This window comes from Typopeltis vanoorti, chromosome 20 (assembly GCF_054136105.1).
Source record: "Typopeltis vanoorti isolate ZY-2024b chromosome 20, IOZ_Tvanoo_1.0, whole genome shotgun sequence".
In the NCBI taxonomy this organism is placed as follows: Eukaryota; Metazoa; Arthropoda; class Arachnida; order Uropygi; family Thelyphonidae; genus Typopeltis; species Typopeltis vanoorti.
In genome coordinates this window covers 92,415,054-92,434,353 of record NC_143568.1, presented here as the reverse complement: position 1 = coordinate 92,434,353, position 19,300 = coordinate 92,415,054, and the positions used below count along the sequence as shown (strand labels likewise).

Genomic DNA, 19,300 nt, shown 5'->3' with positions numbered 1-19,300 from the left:
ACTTGGTTAGAGTATAATAAAATTAGTTTAATCCTTTATCCAAGTGTGAGCAAACTTGTGATGAGTTAAGGAATGCTGAGTGAAGATTGAATGCTTGGAGAGAGAGAAAATGGTAAAACCAGGTAAAGAGAATGAATCAGATGACGTCAAGAGAGTACAATAGTAAAGGACAGAGAGAGAGAGATGAGAGGAATGTGGGATGAGAGAACAAGGCATGATTAAGGAATGCAAGTGACAAAGAATGAATGGCTCTGAGAAGTATGCAATATGGACATTCAGTGATTTGTGGAGTGCAGAATAATGTTATAGGAGGACTTGATGGTGGGACAATAAACAGTGTGATATGGTAATGAAGTGAGGTGAGAATGTGGATGAGATGATAATAGTTGGTATGGTATAAATGACTTTAGAGATAAAGCAAATCAGGTGACGAGAGCTCTGAGATTAACGTTAGGAATTGCACAGCCTGAAAGTATGTGAGCATATTGTCCAGATATGATAATACAGAATTGAAAAGAACAGCAATAATGAATGACATGAGTGACATGTCGAAAGAGGATTAGCAATAGAAGAGAGCTGTATGCAAGAGATAGGCTGCATTTGAACTTGAAGGATGCAGGCATCTGGAGAGATTGTTACTCCCTGAATGAATGAGTGTTAATGCAGGAAAACTAGAATTGCTTTAGACCTCAAACTTCTTAATTCCTGATATACCTCCTGCTTGCTTATAAGTAAGCTACCCTCTTCATTTCTTTCTACACTTAAGCTTCTTGTGATTTCACACTGATGAAGATGAAACACACTGATGAACTGTTCACTAAATACCTGAACTCTCTCAGCCTCTGCAGCAGAAACTAATCTACCATCTTCATCAGCAGCATTTCTTTCTCATTTCATCTGTCAGATAACGGGTTGAGTCCCCTATGAACAAATCTTTGCCATCTGGCTCTGTCATCTCATTAACATCATATTACCAAAACATCCTTCCTTCTACTTGCCACATATCAGAAAAACTCTGTTGAATTCTGTTGGCCTGATTTGCCAATTTCTGCACATACTGCACTTTTGTTGCCCTTACCAACTTAGCCACCTTCCTGGGCTGCTCTTTATACCCTTCTTGCAACTGATTATTACTACTATTCATCTGGTGCCGTTTCCACAGTACCTTCTTCTCAATTTCATGCTTTAATCCCTTCACATCAGTTTGACACCTATTTATTCAGCCTTTTGACCTTCAAAATACATTCGCATATGTTGCTAAAATATTTCTTAACGAGTGCCCAAGCAGTATTTATCTCCTTCCTGCTTAACTCCTCATTCCATGCTATCTCCAATCCGTCTCCTAAACTTCTCATGATCACCAGCCTTGTTGTTCCACATATATCCTTTCCTCAGAGAAATCTTCATATGGTTGGCCACCACCCTGGTAATTACCTGATGTTCCTTCCTTCCCACCAAATGGAAGGAAATGTGACACTCCACTCACAATCATATCCTCCAATGAAATAATTAGATATAAGATTCTTGATAACGGCTTGCCTTCCCTTACTGCATAAGACAGCAGCTGTCTCTCAAAAAAATAATTTTCCTTTGCTCTTAATTCCAGTCAATATATAATTAAAATCATCCATAATCATTTTTTACTTGTTCACTAACCCAAGTTGCTTATACATTTCCTCATCACCATCCTCCACGTTCCCTGGCCTATAACAATATCTGATTAAATATCTTTTTCTGTTAATCTCCACCTCACTGCCTCAAAACCTTTGCCACCATTTCCCTCTTGCATCTCCATTTTATTCAGGGAAATATGAATTTCCATTTTATTCAGGGAAATAACAGAAATTATGTTATCATTAGCAGCACTCCCTTCTATCCTCACAAAAAATATCACACCTTTATTTTTATTCCTGTTAAGATATCATTTTTATCCATCCATGTTTCATTTATTACAACAATCTGTGAGCAAATAAATTCAATCTGTGAAACAATTTCATCTCGCTTATTTCTGATGATCCTGGCATTTGTAAATAAACAGCTTTTCTACTTTTGAGAGAAACTTGTGACATGAAATTAAGAATTATCTATGCATTAGCACGAGAAAAGTATATTTAATATACTGCCAGATATTTCAGTTTGAAAATAAACTATTCAGTGGCTTGACAGAAAACAGTTTTTTACAAGGTAGAATACAAACAATTGATCATTCAAAATTAGAACAAGCCATGTGATATTACGTCGCTAATCATGATATTATTTCATTGAAGAAAGGTAAACATAAGAGTGCAAAAAATAAATTACACGTATAAATTTACAATGTCATACAAAAAACTTAATTTATAAAATTTATACTAAAGATATTAAACAGATCTAGAAGGTCTTAAAAAAAAATAATAATAAATAAATAATAATGATGTGTTATTCGGATCAAACTTTCCCATATTATTACCAAGAATAGGCAGTCACGTTCATTTCAAGTTAGGGCATTGAAGTAAGGCCTCAGCACTCTCTTTGGCATTCGAATTTATACAGACATCTGTGTAGAAGGAGAGTTTTGGACCAGATAATGTTGTGGTTTGTCTCCATTCCTGTTAAGATATCATCCTTATCCAACCATGTTTCATTTATTACAAGTTGCACCAATCCAGACTTATCAGATTTGTTATGAAGAATATAAGATTGATGTTCTTGTATTCTTTTTTTCTATAGTGCGTCCAGTTTGTTCAAAGTAAGAAAGATAGCAGTGGAACTTGGTATACACCAGGAAGAGACATAGTTGAGCGTTTATCTTTAGACGAGGAGAAATAGGTGGATATTTTATTAATACGAATATATATATAATTAGCTGTTAGATCATATTTCTTCAAAATTCTTGAAATTGGTTCTGAAATTCCGGAGATATATGGGATTGGAACTCGACGTATTGATTCTTTTGTTTTGGTTTGTAGAAGTCTAACAGATTTGTTCCTCCATCTAACATAATCTCTGTCTGAAAAGAAAGCTCTACATTCCCTAAGAAGCTACAGTAAGTATGGATTCTTCAAATTACAAAAGAAAAATTTCTCTTTTACTATGAGATCATTCAACATACCAAGAACTAGATCATGACCCTACTAACAAGCAACTGAAGAAATTAAATTCCCTTCTAGATGAAGTAATAAGTTTAGATGCAGACACCATAGAAAGGTTAAAAAGTCATTTTGCAAGACCTAGGTTTTATGATATACCAAAAATCCATAAGACAGACATTCCTTTGCAGACTGTATTGATTCACCTACTTACTGCATAGCCAAATAGTTAGCGAACTTATTGAAATCGCATATGGGCAAATCTTGCTTTTTTTTTTTAAAAACTTTTGATTTCTTAAACAAATTAAAAAATGTCTCCATACAACCTACTGATTTTATGTGAGCTTCAAAAGAAGCTCTCTTCATAAGTGTACCTATCAAAGAGATTTTACAACTACTTACTGACATCTTCCCACAAGATATCATTAAATTATTCAGATTCTTAATACATTCCAGATATTTCTTGTGTCAAAAGAAGTTCTTCAACCAAGCAGAAGGAACTGCCATGGGAAGTCTACTTTCCCCTGCTCTAGCCAATTTTTATTTGGAGCATTTAGAAGACATCCTTTTTTCATCTATATACCCTCAACCTTCATTTTGGGTTAAATATATAGATGACATTTTTGCAGTTTGGCCTCACAACAGAGATTCCTTACCTTACTTTTTAGCCAAAATCAATACTTTACACCCTTGTATAAGTTCACCATGAAAAAAAATTGAAAAAGACAACAAATTATCCTTTTTAGACATTCTGCTCATCCGCTCACCATCAGGTAATTTAACAACATCAGTTTACAGAAAACCCACTTTTGATATTACATTCTCAAACAATCTGCTCATCATCCCTCTCAAAAGACAGGAATCATAAATGTTTAATTCGACGAGTTAGAACTAATTGTTCAACTCCATCATTTACAGAAAGAACTTTCTACTATCAAACAATACATGAAATTAAATGGCTTCTCCGAAAGGGCTACACATCTGTTCAACTCCTACGAGCCAAACCTAAACAACAAAGAATCAAATGTTGGCAAATCAGGCCAATAGAATTCTCAGAGTTTTTCTGATATGTGGCAAGTAGAATGAAGAATGTTTTGGTAATATGATGTTAATGAGATGACAGAAACAGGCAGAGCCAGATGGCAAAGATTTGTTCATAGGAGACAACCCTTTATCTGACAGATGAGAAAGAAGAGAGAAAGAAATGCTACTAATGAAGATGGTAGATTAGTATCTGCTGCAGAGGCTGAGAGAGTTGAGGTATTTCAGAACCAATTTCAAGAATTTTGAAGAAACATGATTTAACAGCTACTTATATTCCTATTAATAAAATATCCACCTATTTCCTCTCGTCTAAAGATAAATGCTCAACTGTCTCTTCCTGGTGTATACCAAGTTCCATGTGACTGCCATCTTTCTTATTTTGGATGAACCAGACGCTCCACAGAAAAAAGAATACAAGAATATCAATCTTACATTTTTCACAACAAATCCGATAAGCCTAGATGGGCGCAACACAGAATAGAGACAAACCACAACATTCTCTGGTCCAAAACTCGCCTTCTACACAGATGTCGGTATAAATTCAATCACCATTCAGAGAGAGTGCCGAGGCCTTACTTCAGTGTCCTAACTTGAATCAGAATGACTGTGTACCTTGGCAAAAATATGGGAAAGTCTGATCCGAATAACACAGCAATTTTTTTTTTTTTTAATTAAGATCTTCTAGATACATCTGTCTAATGACATCTTTAGTATGATTTTATAAATTAAGTTTTTTGTATGACATTGTAAATTATTTATTCTGTGCTTTTATGGTTCCTTTCTTCAGTGAAATGATATCGTGATTAGCAATGTAACATCACGTGGCTCAGTCTAATTTTGAATGATCAATTGTTTCTATCTTGTAAAAAACTGTTTTCTGTCAAGCCACTGGTGACAGTTTGTTATTTTCAAACTGAAATATCTGGCAATACATTAAATATACCTTTCTTGTGCTAACATGTAGATAATTCTTAATAAACACAGCAATTCACTTTTAGGTCTATAACTAGTCCTACCTATGCCATTGGTTGGTTGCGATTACCCCATACCTGCCTATGCCCAATCATGTTTATCTCACCACTTACCCATATCTCCTCAGAATCAACTACCCCTCCCCCACATCCCAGGCCATTGCATTCCTGTGCTGATCATTGACATACACAATTATTCACTACTGCTTTCAACATCTACTCTCCTTATACTGTCTTCCTGTCTATCCTCCTGACTTCCAGTTTCTCTGTCCACCTTACATTCCTGTTCTCTCATTATCATCATCTCTCATGCTACTACTACGACCACTACTTCCATTTACAACCATTTTATTCTCACCAGTTCCTCTCTGTCTCCTAATTTTTAACTTCACCTCTTCTCCCTCTGATTTCTTCACTTAAATCACTCATTGCACTTCCTTCTAGCAAGTCTCTCCAGTTGACTCACACTAAATCCATTTAAAAGAAAGTGTCACGTTTGTACAAATCCATCCTTCCATTAAATACATTCCACTCGTTTACAAACTTCACTATATAGAAGTTATTTAAATGAACGAGTCACAAGAACAACTATGGCTTTGGATTGTTACTTCTGAAATTTTAGTTAAAATTTAAAATAAAATAAAATAAATAAGAAAATAAATCAGGAAGTTGTTCATGCAGATTTATGTAAGATAAACAATCAATAAATACATATTTATCCTGTTACAATGATGTGTGTGTGTATTTATAGAAATAACTGTACATTGCTGCTATGATAAGAAGTTCAGTGGAAAACAAGAATAAGGATATGATTGTACTACTGTATATTACTGAGCAGACTGCTGTTTTCAGATTTGGTCACTTAATTTTCATTGTAATATGGAAACACTTGAAAAATCCAGAAAAGCAACTAAGGCATGTCAAATCTCTGAAATGTTGGTTATGGAGAAGAGGCTGAGGGAATGCAAATTGCAGAGTTTGGCAGATAGGCAGAAAAGAGGCAAGAAAATAAGATGTTTAAGTTGGTCAGGAAGTGGTACCAGATCAGTACTAAAGGGATTATAAAAAGAGTGTAAGGAAAAGAGAAAGAATGAGAAACCATCCCTGGAAGTTGTGTAAAGGTGTGGTGAAGAGGAACAAATATTTTACATTGAAAGTGGCGAGTGGAATTCATTACTGCAATGTGTTGAAAGGCCTGGAAATGCAAATGATTCAGTATGACAGAGATGTTCATTGAGTGCAAACTCTCACAATGATTGTTGACTCCATGAAGGTTTGATATAATAATGTACATAATAAAAAAAACAACAAATCTTTTGTTTCAAGATAATTTTTATTGTGGTGCACAATATGCTCCAAAGTCATTAATTGTTAAGTTATACAACTTATGATAACGACATCTTAATACTTTTGCAGCTGCCTTTGGCTGTCGCTCACGTGTAAGTATTCCTTTTTTGTTGCCTACAACTCTGGTTATTTCTGCAAGATAAAAATGAATGACTGTTTCACTTTTTTTTGAATAGAGAAATTCAAATAAAAAAACAAAAATAAACCACGAAGTTGTTCATGAAAATTTATATAACATATTGTTAGAAGTTTTTTTTCTATTTGGTTAGACTATAATAAATTTAGTTTAATCCTTTATCCAAGTGTAAGCAAACAAAGTCTGCACATGAAGTCTCTTCATAACTGAGGCAACTCGTAGTAAAGGTGGACTAAGCTCTCATCACTTGTCTTAGTATCTCCCATAATGCAAAGCACATCTCCTTGCGGAGATGTATAATGCTATACATTAAGGGAAGGGCCACTACTCAGACCGGTTTCGTCCTTTCTGAGGTCTTGTCAGTGGGAGCCAAACCCAGAGGTGGTGATACTAAGGTTGAAGTAATGGAGAAGTCATATTTAGCTATACGAGTTGCCAAAAGGTCTCTCACCTTATTAAATTACTCTGGATTTAGAGAAAGCTGTTGGAAGTTTTATCCCACTTGGTTAAACTATAACCTGAAGTATCTTCAGGACTGAGACGACTCTTGGTATAGGTAAATATGACTTCTCCATTACTTCCACCACCTCTGGATCTGGCTCCCACTGACAAGACCTCAATAAAGGTCGAAACCAGTCTGGGTAGTGGCCCTTCCCTTAATGCATAGCATTATACATGTCTGTAAGGAGATGTGCTTTGCATTATGGGAGATACTAAGACAAGTGATGAGAGCTTAGTCCACCTTTATCACAAGTTGCCTCAGTCCTGAAGATACTGCAGGCACAAACTTTGTTTGCTTACACTTGGATAAATGATTAAACTAAATTTATAATTATATAACAATTTATAAATACATATATTTAATAATTTAAATATGATAACTGAATTTATGACTTAAAATGAATTTATGTTTTAGTCTGATTTTTTTTTTAGTTTCAAAAAGTGCATAAAACCTTATGTTTTGTCCAGTCATCTGTTTTTTTAATTTATTCCTTAACTCTGAATGGATGAATTTTATTGAAATTTTGTACTTGGAATCCTTATAAAAATTTGTCATTTCAATTTTTGTTTAAAATGAAACTATAAACCTGTTTGCTGTACATAGGAGGTATTACAATTTGGAATTTAGGATGCACAGCAGATTTTGTTCATCTGAATGATACAAACATAATCAATCTGGAAAATGGTTCAAAATGATAATTCTGAAATGGATGGATTGAATTTAAATTTGGTATTTAGGATCTTGACATGAAAATTTTCAAATCATTGTAATTTTAAAACAAAAGCCGAAATGACATGAAATTAATTCCATTCATAGTAGTGAAAAAAAATATAACCTACAGTACATAAACAAAAAAGACCTAAGCCTCATAAACCATGCTCTAACATCCAACATGGTCATTAATTCTTTTATTATATATCATATTTAAAAGAAAGAACAATATATAAGAAGGGTTCAAAAAGAATTATTTGTTGGGCAGCTTTAACAGGTAACTGTGGACTCAAATGTACAAACATTATTGAAGAAAACATGAAGCAATTCAAAAACAAGAACCAAACCTTGTAGTCTCAATGGCAAACTCTATGAAAAACATTGATTCAGCTACTATGGAGATATGTGGTGAAGATTTCTGCAAGAACACCATGATGAACACAAGATGTTAAAGCAGTCCTGAAGCATACCAAAAGTTCCAAGCAAATGTCAGCAGATGCTCTAGAAGAATATAAGAAAAAATATAAGAGAACTAAGCTATGTGTAAAAATAGCTAAACAAAAGTCATATGAAGACTGGTAAGAATGTAGAAGATAAATATGAGGAAAGTGGCAAAATTTTCAGAAAGTTTGTTGAAAGAGGAAAGAATGTTGTGGCTCGTGTGATGAGTCTTGACTCCATGTAGGTCTGGTGTGTGTATAGTAATAATAAAATGGAATCAAAGATAACAATGACATGAAAACTGAAGACATGGATATCCTAGATGTCTAAAGTAATTACTTCGATAACCATCTAGGAAAGGGTGAGGAACCCTTGACATGCGTGCCAAACGTGGCATGCCAACGACTTTTTTTTTTCTGGCACACAACCTGTGGCTCACCTTAAAAATAATTAAATACATATCCAACATCTTCGCTGAGTTGTATATTTTAATAGAATACAATTTTATTAAGTAGAGCGATACCAAATAAAAATGCAATAAAGAAACAAACACAATCAAATGTTTTAGTAATTTAATAATAATAAATGATAAGAAAATGAAACAAACATCCTATTTCCAAGCCATCTATCTCTGCAATATACTGATATACAAGTTTTGTCTGGTTCAGTTGTTGCATCATTTGCCAGGCAGCCAGACATGGTGTGACGCCTTTACCATCATTTCATATATTTTTGAGTTTTGTAAAGAATTTCAGTTTTTTAAAGTGTGTATGTATGTCAATTTCGATTTAATTAAATTGCAAGTCATTAAAATATGGATTGGAAGCATTTAACGTAAAATATGTAAGGCTTTATTGTCAGTTAATATGTTTAATTTATTAGATATAAATGCAAATTTTCTTTACATTGCCATAAACATAAGTTATTGTTAAAGCTATGTGAAATGTATTATCAATATTTAGGATTATGAAGTGTTATCTGCACGTGATTAGATGGCATGCATACCCTTCTCTTTCATTTGTATGTGTGTAGATAGGCTTATAATTTTAGTAATTTTTGTTTTGCTTAAACGTGTAGGAGTATGCAGAGAGTGATTATGATGAGATTTTCTGAGTTCAAATTATAATTTTTGTCCGAATCCCATACATATCTGTCCACATTTTTATGCCACATTACCAATTTAAATTAAAGTTGGAAGCTGTATGAAGAAAACAATAATTTTTTTGTATGTACCTTTTGGTTATTCAGTATTTTGAATAGCTTCTCTCTTGGCACCTTGTCATATGCCTTTTTCAGATCTACAGAACCCAAATATAGATCTTTGTTATATTCCATTATTTCTCAACTATTTATCAAGTGAAAATTTGATCCTCACAGCCTCTATTTGGTCTGAATCCAGCTTGTTCTTCACCAAGCTTCCCTTCCACAATCCTGCTCAACTGTTTCTCAAGTATAGTAGCATAAATCTTACCAGGAACACTCCTGGTAAGATTTATGCTAACTTACTCCTGGTAAGTTTTATTTCCCTTTTTAAATATGGGTACTATGAGAGATCTACTTCCAATCATCTGGAATTCTGTCCAGACCTTCTGAGCTGTGCAGTGCAGCTACTGTAAGACTTTTATACCACCATACTTGAGCATTTCTGGTCGAATATCATCTACTCCACTGCCTTTCCACATTTCAGACTTTTGATGGCTTTTTCTATTTCAAGTATGGATATGTATTCCTGATTGCATGTCTGTTGGGTGTTTTTTTACCACTGTGCTGTCACCGATTGTTTCATTTAGCAATTTTTTGAAGTAATTACTCTATACTTCAAGGATATCTTTTTCTCCAGTTTTCATGTCACCTTTATCATCTCTAATTCCTTTTACAGCATCCTTTCCTCCATTTCTGAGCTTTTTCAACAGCCTCCAGAATATTTTCCCACCTTCCTGATATTTATTTTCTATGTTCTTACCAAAGTATTCTCATGATTTCTGGTTAGATAATTTTGCACAATGCTTTGCTTTCTTACATTTTTTCTCTGTATTTCTTAAGAGCACAAGCTGACTTACTAGCAAGGAATTTTCTATATGCTTTCTTCTTTTCCTTGTTATAAAAATAGTCAAGGTTATTACTAAGCATATTACTATATGCTTAGTAATAACCTTTCATGGGTGATAATAAAACCACATAATAAAAAAAAAAAAAATCTGCAATGAGAGAGAAATCAGAACTCCATGGTAGACTCAGGAAGGTAAAAAGGCAGTCATGGAGTTCTGATTTCTCTCTCATTACAGATTTTTTTTTTTTTATTATGTGGTTTTATTATCACCCATGAAAGGCTATTACTAAGCATATAGTACATTTGTACCTTATGTGGGCTAAGCATTTTTTTTGTTTCACTTTTGTCAATTTTTATATATTTTTTCTCATTTTTTCATTTATTTTTACATGGTCCAGAAATCCTGCTCTAGAGGCCAAACATGAAACCTTCTCAGCCACTTCAGACTTCCAATAAGTGGAGTGATGGTCTCAGACTGGGCAATGAAATTCATCTTCCACCTAAACACGATCACAAACATCCATGCCCACGGCAATATTCAAACAAACATTTGAACAATCGAATGTGAACATAAAAAATACATCCGACACTATTGTTATGGCAAGTCGGGTCTAGCACAGCATGCCTTGGATACCCCCTTCACACAGGATCAAATGGAAGAAAATAAAAGTGCTACACAGAAGTTCATAAGTTAGAGAGATTGTTTTGGAAGTTAACAACAGCTTTAAAACATACTCCAAATCTCAACAAGTATGGCTTTATAAATTTACCAAAAATCTGAGAGACAGTCATTTTAAGATATAATTAATACTTGTTTTCTCTCTTTTTTTTCCCAACATAGATGGTGTCTAATTAGGACTTTAGTTCCTTGTGTTTTCCTGTTACAATTTTTTTTTAAAACTAGTCTCACTATTATACCAAATTGTTGTTTCGTGTACTGTGACAAACTGTTTTTGTGCTCTGAAGATGCTGGATACAATACCATCAAAATATCAGCAAATAAGTTAATATTTTTTTATTTTCTTATCACTCTGTGTTGTCACCAATACAGCGAAAATAAATTAACAAGCAAATGGTAAGTGAGTAACTGTACTTAGGAGTTTAAAAAAAACTCATAGAAATGACTATCATTGTCACCAAGGTATCACAAGAATATCAATAATCATTAACCATTCTTGGATGTGTTAATTATAAGGAACCATGCACTATTTTTTTTTTCTTTTTAACATACTGGCAATCCACTCTTTATTTATACCTGCATTAAGTTTTCATTCCCATACAGCTTAAGACCCTCGAATGTAAGCAACTAGTTAAAATCCTTACTTATCCATAAGATTTAACAATGAATTAGAGAATCTTAAAAATAACAATAAATAATGGCTATAAAGAAAGCTATCGGATCTCCTACAGCTCATCCACAAGAATACTCACTTGATTTTTAACAACATAGGGATCAATTTTAAACTGCCTACTGATGTATAATTTTGTTTTACCACATCCAATTAAGAAATGGTAAAGACACACAGCACACACCCACAATGTACAGCATTCCCTTATCTCAAAATGGTCTTTGTTTTGATCAGAAGTCTGGTCAACAGTTATATAAACTGATACTGACATTGATACTTAAATACTAAATTGATATTACACCAAGTGTAATATCAGTTTCTTCAAAATGAGAAAGAATGTGTTCAATAAACATGCCATTGTGATGGACTAAAGAAAATCTGTGAACGGAACTATAAATCTTTAAGAGTAAAACAATATCAAGTTATTATTAGGTATAGATTTCCCTCTTATTCCACTAAAGCTGGGATGATGATTGAATATGAAACTCCTCACACTCCCCTTTTGACATCCATTTTATGCATTATCAACCAGATGTTTTAAAGGAACATGCATAATAGACCATTTTTTATAACAGCTGACACACATATAGGAAATTAGAATTTATTAAATTCCAATATATTTCATCCTATGTTACAAGGGCATCTTCAGAGAGAGAGAGAGAGAGAGAGAGAAAGAGAAGACCAGTTAACAACATTCAAAACATGAATAACAAGACACGAATCATATAGCACATGTTTATTTGCTTGTGTCTTTGTCAGGCTGAGGTAAGAGGAGAATGCACTAATAGATTCAAAAGGAAACAATGGATAACTTTTGTAATTCAAATATAGGGTTTACATAACACACTCATTATTATAAAAAAATTAATAGATAATGGCAATTATTTCCCAAAGCTATAATAAATTTAGTTTAATCCTTTATCCAAGTGTGTGCAAACAAAATTTGCACCTGAAAGTATCTTCAGGACTGGGGTAAAGTGGTACAACACCAGGCAACTCCTTGCAAAGGTGGAGCAAGCTACCAACACTCCTATCTCAGTATCTCCCATAATGCAAAACACATCTCCTTGTAGATATGTATAATGTTATGCATTAAGGGAAGGGCCATTACCCAGACTAGTTTCGACCTTTATTGAGGTCTCTTCAGTGGGAGCCAGGCCCAAGTGGAGATACTAGGCAGAAGCATTAGCAAGGTCATCTCCTCCTATAGGAGCTGCCAAATGGTGTGCCACATACTGAGATAGGAGTGTTGGTAGCTTGCTCCACCTTTGCAAGGAGTTGCCTGGTGTTATACCACTTTACCCCAGTCCTGAAGATACTTTCAGGCGCAAACTTTGTTTGCACACACTTGGATAAAGGATTAAACTAAATTTATTATAGTCTGACCAAGTGAAAAATAAACTTTCAACATCTTTCTCTAAATCCAGAGTATTTTAATAAAAAGGTGGCACACCGTTTGGCAGCTCCTATAGGAGGAGATGACCTTGCTAATGCTTCTGCCTAGTATCTCCACTTGGTCCTGGCTCCCACTGAAGAGACCTAAATAAAGGTCGAAACTAGTCGAGATGTGTTTAGCATTATGGGAGATACTGAGATAGGAGTGTTGATAGCTTGCTCCACCTTTGCAAGGAGTTGCCGGTGTTGTACCACTTTACCCCTGTCCTGAAGATGCTTTCAGGTGCAAACTTTGTTTGCACACACTTGGATAAAGGATAAACTAAATTTATTATAGTCTGACCAAGTGAAAAATAAACTTTCAACATTTCCTAAAGCTTTGAGACTAGCATGTAATCAGAGCAGTTAAGATTCAGGTAATGTAAAGTTTCACAAGTTTCAAGAAACAAGCAGTCAAACTTAAATCTACTGGAATGAAGAATCTTCATTTCCAAAGAACTCTGTGTTTAGTGTTGATGGCATGGTAAGTAAGACTAGACCTCTCAGATTCTATGACCTAATGCAATCCTGATGGTCTTGAATTTTAATCTTAAGTCCAAAATAACAATCAACATGAGCAGGACACTTAATAGACACCAGACAAGGAAGAAGTGCATTATGTTTAGTGACATAACTGACTAAATTTTACATCAGAAAATATTAAAGGGTGCCCCAATAAAACCAGAATCTAAACTTGGTGTGCATGCATTTTCTAGTTACAGATGATGCCACTAGCATTGTATGTAATCTTACGCACCAGTCTACCAAGTGACGTAATCCTGTGTGAACTGGTTCACTGTTCTGGCTGCTTTTTTTTGTTAGTGCTTACAAGCAAGTTTGGTGATTTTGTGATGGCTGACCACAAGGAACAGAGAGTGTGCATAAAATTTTCTTTTCGGGTAAAACTGCAGTTGAAACTATTGTTATGCTTTGGCAAGCATTTAAGGATGACACTAAGTAAAACACAGGTCTATAAGTGGTTTTCATCATCATCATCAAATTCCTGACATGTACCCTCAAGGGTGTACAGGATATGATAGCACTACATAAAAAATTTACATCATTAGTAACTTCCTATCTACAATTTTCCTCCAAATCAGTCTGTTACTTGTCAACACTCCAACATTATCAGATCTTATATTTCTATCGTCTAAAGCACTTTGTACCATATCAATCCACCTATATCTTGATCTTCCTCTGGGTCATTTTCCTGCCAACCTGGCAGAGAACACTTTTTTTGCTAATTTTTCCTTGCCCATTCTGTTTAAGTGACCATACCACCTGAGATTAGATCTGGTAACACATTCCTGGATGCCGACAATGTCAAGTTCTTTCCTAATATCCATTTTTAATATGATATTGCCATTGATGCCATCTGTTCATGCCTCTAATCTTTCTCAGGACTTTCATATCTGCAGTCTCTAGTCTTTGGTCAAGTGTTTTACTTCTGACCCAGCTCTCAGATCCATAAGTTAAAACTGGTTTGAACACTGTCTTGTATACAGCTAATTTAGTGTTCCGACTAATTTCTCTCTTATTCCATATGAATTTATTCAATTGACTTCCTACCATACCAGCTTTGTTGATTCTGTTATCTATTTCCATATTTAATTTACCATCTTCAGTAAAAATCGTGCCTAAGTAGCTGAAATGTTTTACTTGTTCCACAGGTTCTCCATTCACAATACAGTTGACATTTTCAACAATTATACCTACTTTCATTGTCTTTGTCTTTTTAATGCTGACCTTCATACCATATCTATTACAACAGTTATTCAGTTTAGTCAGGGAATCTTGCAAACTTGTAGCAGATTTATTTAGAAGTATAACATCGTCCGCATAAAGCAAAGAGCTGACATTAACATCTCCAGTTCTGATATCATGCTTAATACCACTTTCCTTCATAATGTGATCCATATAGATAATGAATAACAGAGGGGATAATGTACATCCTTGTCTCACACTACATTTAACATAAAACCAGCTTCCTGTACTTCTTTCAATTCTAACTGCCGACTTACAACTCAAATACAGACTAAGTATTGCTTGATATAATGCCCCATCGACACCATATAACTGTAGCGTATTGAGTAGCTTCTCTCTTGGCACCTTATCATATGCCTTTTCCAGATCGACAAAACTTAAATACAGAACTTTGTTATATTCCCATGCTTTCTCAGCTATTTGTCGTAAAGTGAAGATCTGATCCTGACAGCCTCTATTTGGCTGAATCCAGCTTGTTTTTCACCAAGCTTTTCTTCCACAATTCTTCTCAACCATTTCTCAAGTATACTTACATAGATCTTGCCAGGAACACTCAGTAGGGAAATACCTCTGTAATTCTCATATTCAGTTTTATTTCCCTTTTTATATATGGGTACTATGAGAGCTCTACTCCAATCATCGGGAATTCGTCCCTCTGTCCAGGCTTTCTGAACTATACAGTGCAGCCAATGTAAGTCTTTTATACCACCATACTTCAGCATTTCTGGTAGAATATCATCTACTCCTGCTGCCTTTCCACATTTCAAGCCTTTGATGGCTTTTTGTACTTCAAGTATGATATGTATTGCCGACTCTATGCCTGTTGAGTGTTTTTTTTACCACTGTGCTATCACTGCTTGTTTCATTTAGCAATTTTTCAAAGTAATTATTCCATACTTCAGGGATATCTTTTTCTCCTGTTTTCATGTCACCTTTATCATCTCTAACTCCTTTTACATCACTCTTTCCTCCATTTCTAAGCTTCTTCAATAGCCTCCAGAATATCTTACCACCTTCTTGATATTTATTTTCTATGTTCTTGCCAAAGTCCTCCCATGACTTTTAACTAGTTTTACACAGTTTCACTTTCTTACATTTGTCTCTGTATTCTCTAAGAGCAAAAGCTTACTTATTTGCTGGGAACTTTTTATATGCTTTCTTCTTTTCCTTCACTGCCTCTTTAACTTCTTGTGTCCACCATGGAGTTCTGATTTTTCTATCCTTGCAGACAACCTCACCACATGCCTCTCTAGCTGAATCAATCAGGGCTTTCTTCAAGGCTTGCCACTGAATCTCCAAGGCTTGGTTCCTGTTCTCAAACTCTTTCATTTTTTCTTCAATAATCTTTGTGTATTTTAGTGTACAGTTCACATCTGAGAGCTGCTCAACTTTTATTAGCTTTAAAACTTTCTTACATGGTATTCTTTTTAATATGAAATTCAGTTTTATCCTGCTCAAGACTAAATAGTGATCGCTTCCAATTTCAAATCCTCTGTACACTCTGGTGTCCTGCACCAAGGAAAAAACATCACTATCAACAATAACATAGTCGATGAAACTTTTCTTATTCCTTTTCCAAAAATGAAGACATGTCAGTTGAAGACCAAACATGATCTGTCCAACAGTTCTTGACAAAAAAACATGTCACCCATCCTGCCTACTCATCTCTCTCCATGTGACTTTTTTTTTTTATTCCCACGGATAAAGAAAACCATGAAAGGGCAGCAATTCGTTGAAGTGGACGAAGTGAAAGAAAAGTCGTTGGAGACCATAAACAGACTCCAGTTGAACAGTTCGAGAACTGTTTCCAGCAGTAGAAAAAACATTGGGACAAGTTCACAGACTCATATGGAGAGTACTTTGAAGGAGACTAGAATATGGTATTATAAACTTTAATAAAATTTAAATAATAATAATTCTGGTTATTTTGGGGTACACCCTCATATATTAGATATTATGTTTAATACATTTTCCAATATTAGAAGATATATCACTGCTATAACGATATTAAGGAAAAATATGAATAGTGATTGCAAACATTGAAAAATTATTCAAAGTCCATACAAACAATGCTATATGTGGTATAATGGATTTACTCAGCTGAAAGACATTTTTTAAAAATATTAAATGACTGGAAGCTGAGAGATAAAAAATAATATACTGTTTTTATTCATCATGACTAGTTTAGTCTTTAAGACTTCTTCAGGTGCACAAAAAAGAGAAACAACCAAACAAGAACTGTAAAGGAATAAAGCCTAAACCAGAAAGTGTTAGCATGAAAAAAAGCGAAACATTAAAGCGTTGGTGTCTGAATATTTGAAGCTGTTCTCTGTATAACCTCATTGTTGGGCGTTTGCATGCATTTAAGACCTCGTGAACACCAAAGTTGGATAGCAGCACAATGACAACCTGAGAGATTATAACTAAGGTTGTTGTTAAGATGTATTGGATTAAGGGAGATTTCTTTAGATTCTACTATTCTTCTTTCCAGTTCATCATAGCAACGAAAGATATTATCAGATTTGTCCCATAAAACTGGGTGGAAAAGGTTTTATGGGACAAATTTGATAATATCTTTCGTTATTATGATGAACTGGAAAGAAGAATAGTAGAATCAAAAGAAATCTCCCTTAATCCAAAGCATCCTAACAACAATCTCAGTTATAATCTCTCAAACTGTCATTGTGCTGCCATCCATCTTTGGCATTCATGAGATCTTGAACGCGATGAGGTTATACAGAGAACAGCTTCAAATATTCAGATGCCAGTGCTTTAGTGTTTAGCTTTTTTCATGCTAACGCTTTGTGGTTTATACTTTATTCTTTACAGCTCTTGTTGGTTGTTTCTCTTTTTTGTGCATTTGAAGAAGTTTTCTTAAAGACGAAACTAGTCATGCTGAATAAAAACAGCATTTTATTTTTTTATCTCTTGGCTTCCAGTCATTTAATATTTAATTGAAAAAAAAAAAAAAACTATATATATATAAAATGATAAGCCTTTTTATGTCACGTTTCGAAACTCAGGGGTTCAGGGGTTACCCTGAGTGTCGAGTCCTCAAAATTCAAGGAGAACCGGCCTACCATTCCGGAACTTGAGGGGCTGGGCGCCATAGGCTTCAAGAACCCCCCCCCTTTCGAATCAGAATTCAAGGAGGACAGGACTACCAGTTCAGAAATGGGGGGGGGGGTCGAGTCATCAGAATTCAAGGAGAACCAGCCTACCAGTCCGGAACACAGGGAGTTGGGCACCAGGAGGCTTAGCCCCCCCCTAGTATATATATATATATATATATATATATATATATATATACTAGGCTATTCGTCGCTTGGTGTCGCACAGATTAGATCGTCGGCTTGTCGAGAGCTCCTGAAAAGATTAGTATTATTTTGTGTTAACATTAGATATTTTACTAGAATTTTAAGTAGTATTGTTTGCTTTTTGTTTCTTGGTGTGTCTGTGCAATTTTTGCGTGTTTTCTGTTATTTTAATTATTATTTTTAAGAAAAGATAGCGTACACATGGCACTGATAAAGAAAAAAATGGCAGCCAGGTCGCCATGTTTGTTTAAGAGTTTTGATGTCAACGAATTTATGCAATGTGCTGTCTGTGAGATGTATGCCTTGCGAAGAGCGGTAGGAGTCTGGTTAGAAAGTGATAGTGGAGTGAATATGTGTAGAAAGTGTAAAGAGAATGAGGACTTCAAGCGTGTTTCGTGTATCGAGACTGATATCGTTAACGGTAGTCAGAATGTAGAAAATGGCGGTGTACTAGAGAATTGCGTGGTAGTGCCAGATAGGTGTGAGAGCGTCGCTGAAAGTGTAAATGAAGGTAGAAACACAGAAAGAATGGATGATTTGATCGATAATGAAAATGGTGAGATAAATGCGAGTAGCGAAATTGCCCGTTTGAATGGCGCGATACACAGAGCCAAAAGACAACTGGAGCGTATGGAAATATGTGTGTTGAACGTACCGACAAATAACCGGCGGAAGTCTGTGACGGCAAATAATAGAATGTTCGTAAACGTCAATAAAATGAAGGAGCGAGTGCTGTATGGGGATTCGCTATTAAGAGGCATAATAATTGAGAGTTTAACGAAGTCGTACCAGCCGGGTGCGAACATAAAGGACGTCAGCGAATCTATTCGACTGCAAAAACAGAGGGTGAAAGAGATGATAATCGTGGCAGGAACGAATGATTTGAAAGAGGACAAAATGGAAATGATAGCGGATGTGAGGGAGTTGTTTGAGGTAACAAAAGAGAAGAGTGAGAGAGTTAGGATTGCGAGTATCTTACCGCGGTATGACAGCGAAGTGTTTAGAAGGAGGGCCATAATTGCCAATGACTTTATGCGTGGGTTATGCATGGAGAGTGGTGTGGAATTTGTGGATGTGTGGAATGAGTTCGATGGGCGAAAGGACGTATATAAGATGGATGGGTTACATTTGAATGGAGTTGGTGTACGGAGACTTGAAAGAGTGTT

The 19,300-nt window shown here is 35.0% G+C and overlaps 1 protein-coding gene across 1 annotated transcript in view; it reads right to left on the bottom strand.

The window, feature by feature from the left end:
- Positions 1-6,397: 6,397 nt before the first annotated feature.
- The window catches only part of LOC150095656 (beta-glucuronidase-like), a 164,722-nt gene continuing 151,819 nt past the window's right edge, over positions 6,398-19,300 (bottom strand). Inside the window, exon 12 of the mRNA XM_090409691.1 lies at positions 6,398-6,562. Within this exon, the coding sequence (XP_090265817.1) occupies positions 6,417-6,562 (146 nt within the window). The 3' untranslated portion in view covers positions 6,398-6,416. The remainder of the gene's footprint in view (positions 6,563-19,300) is intronic.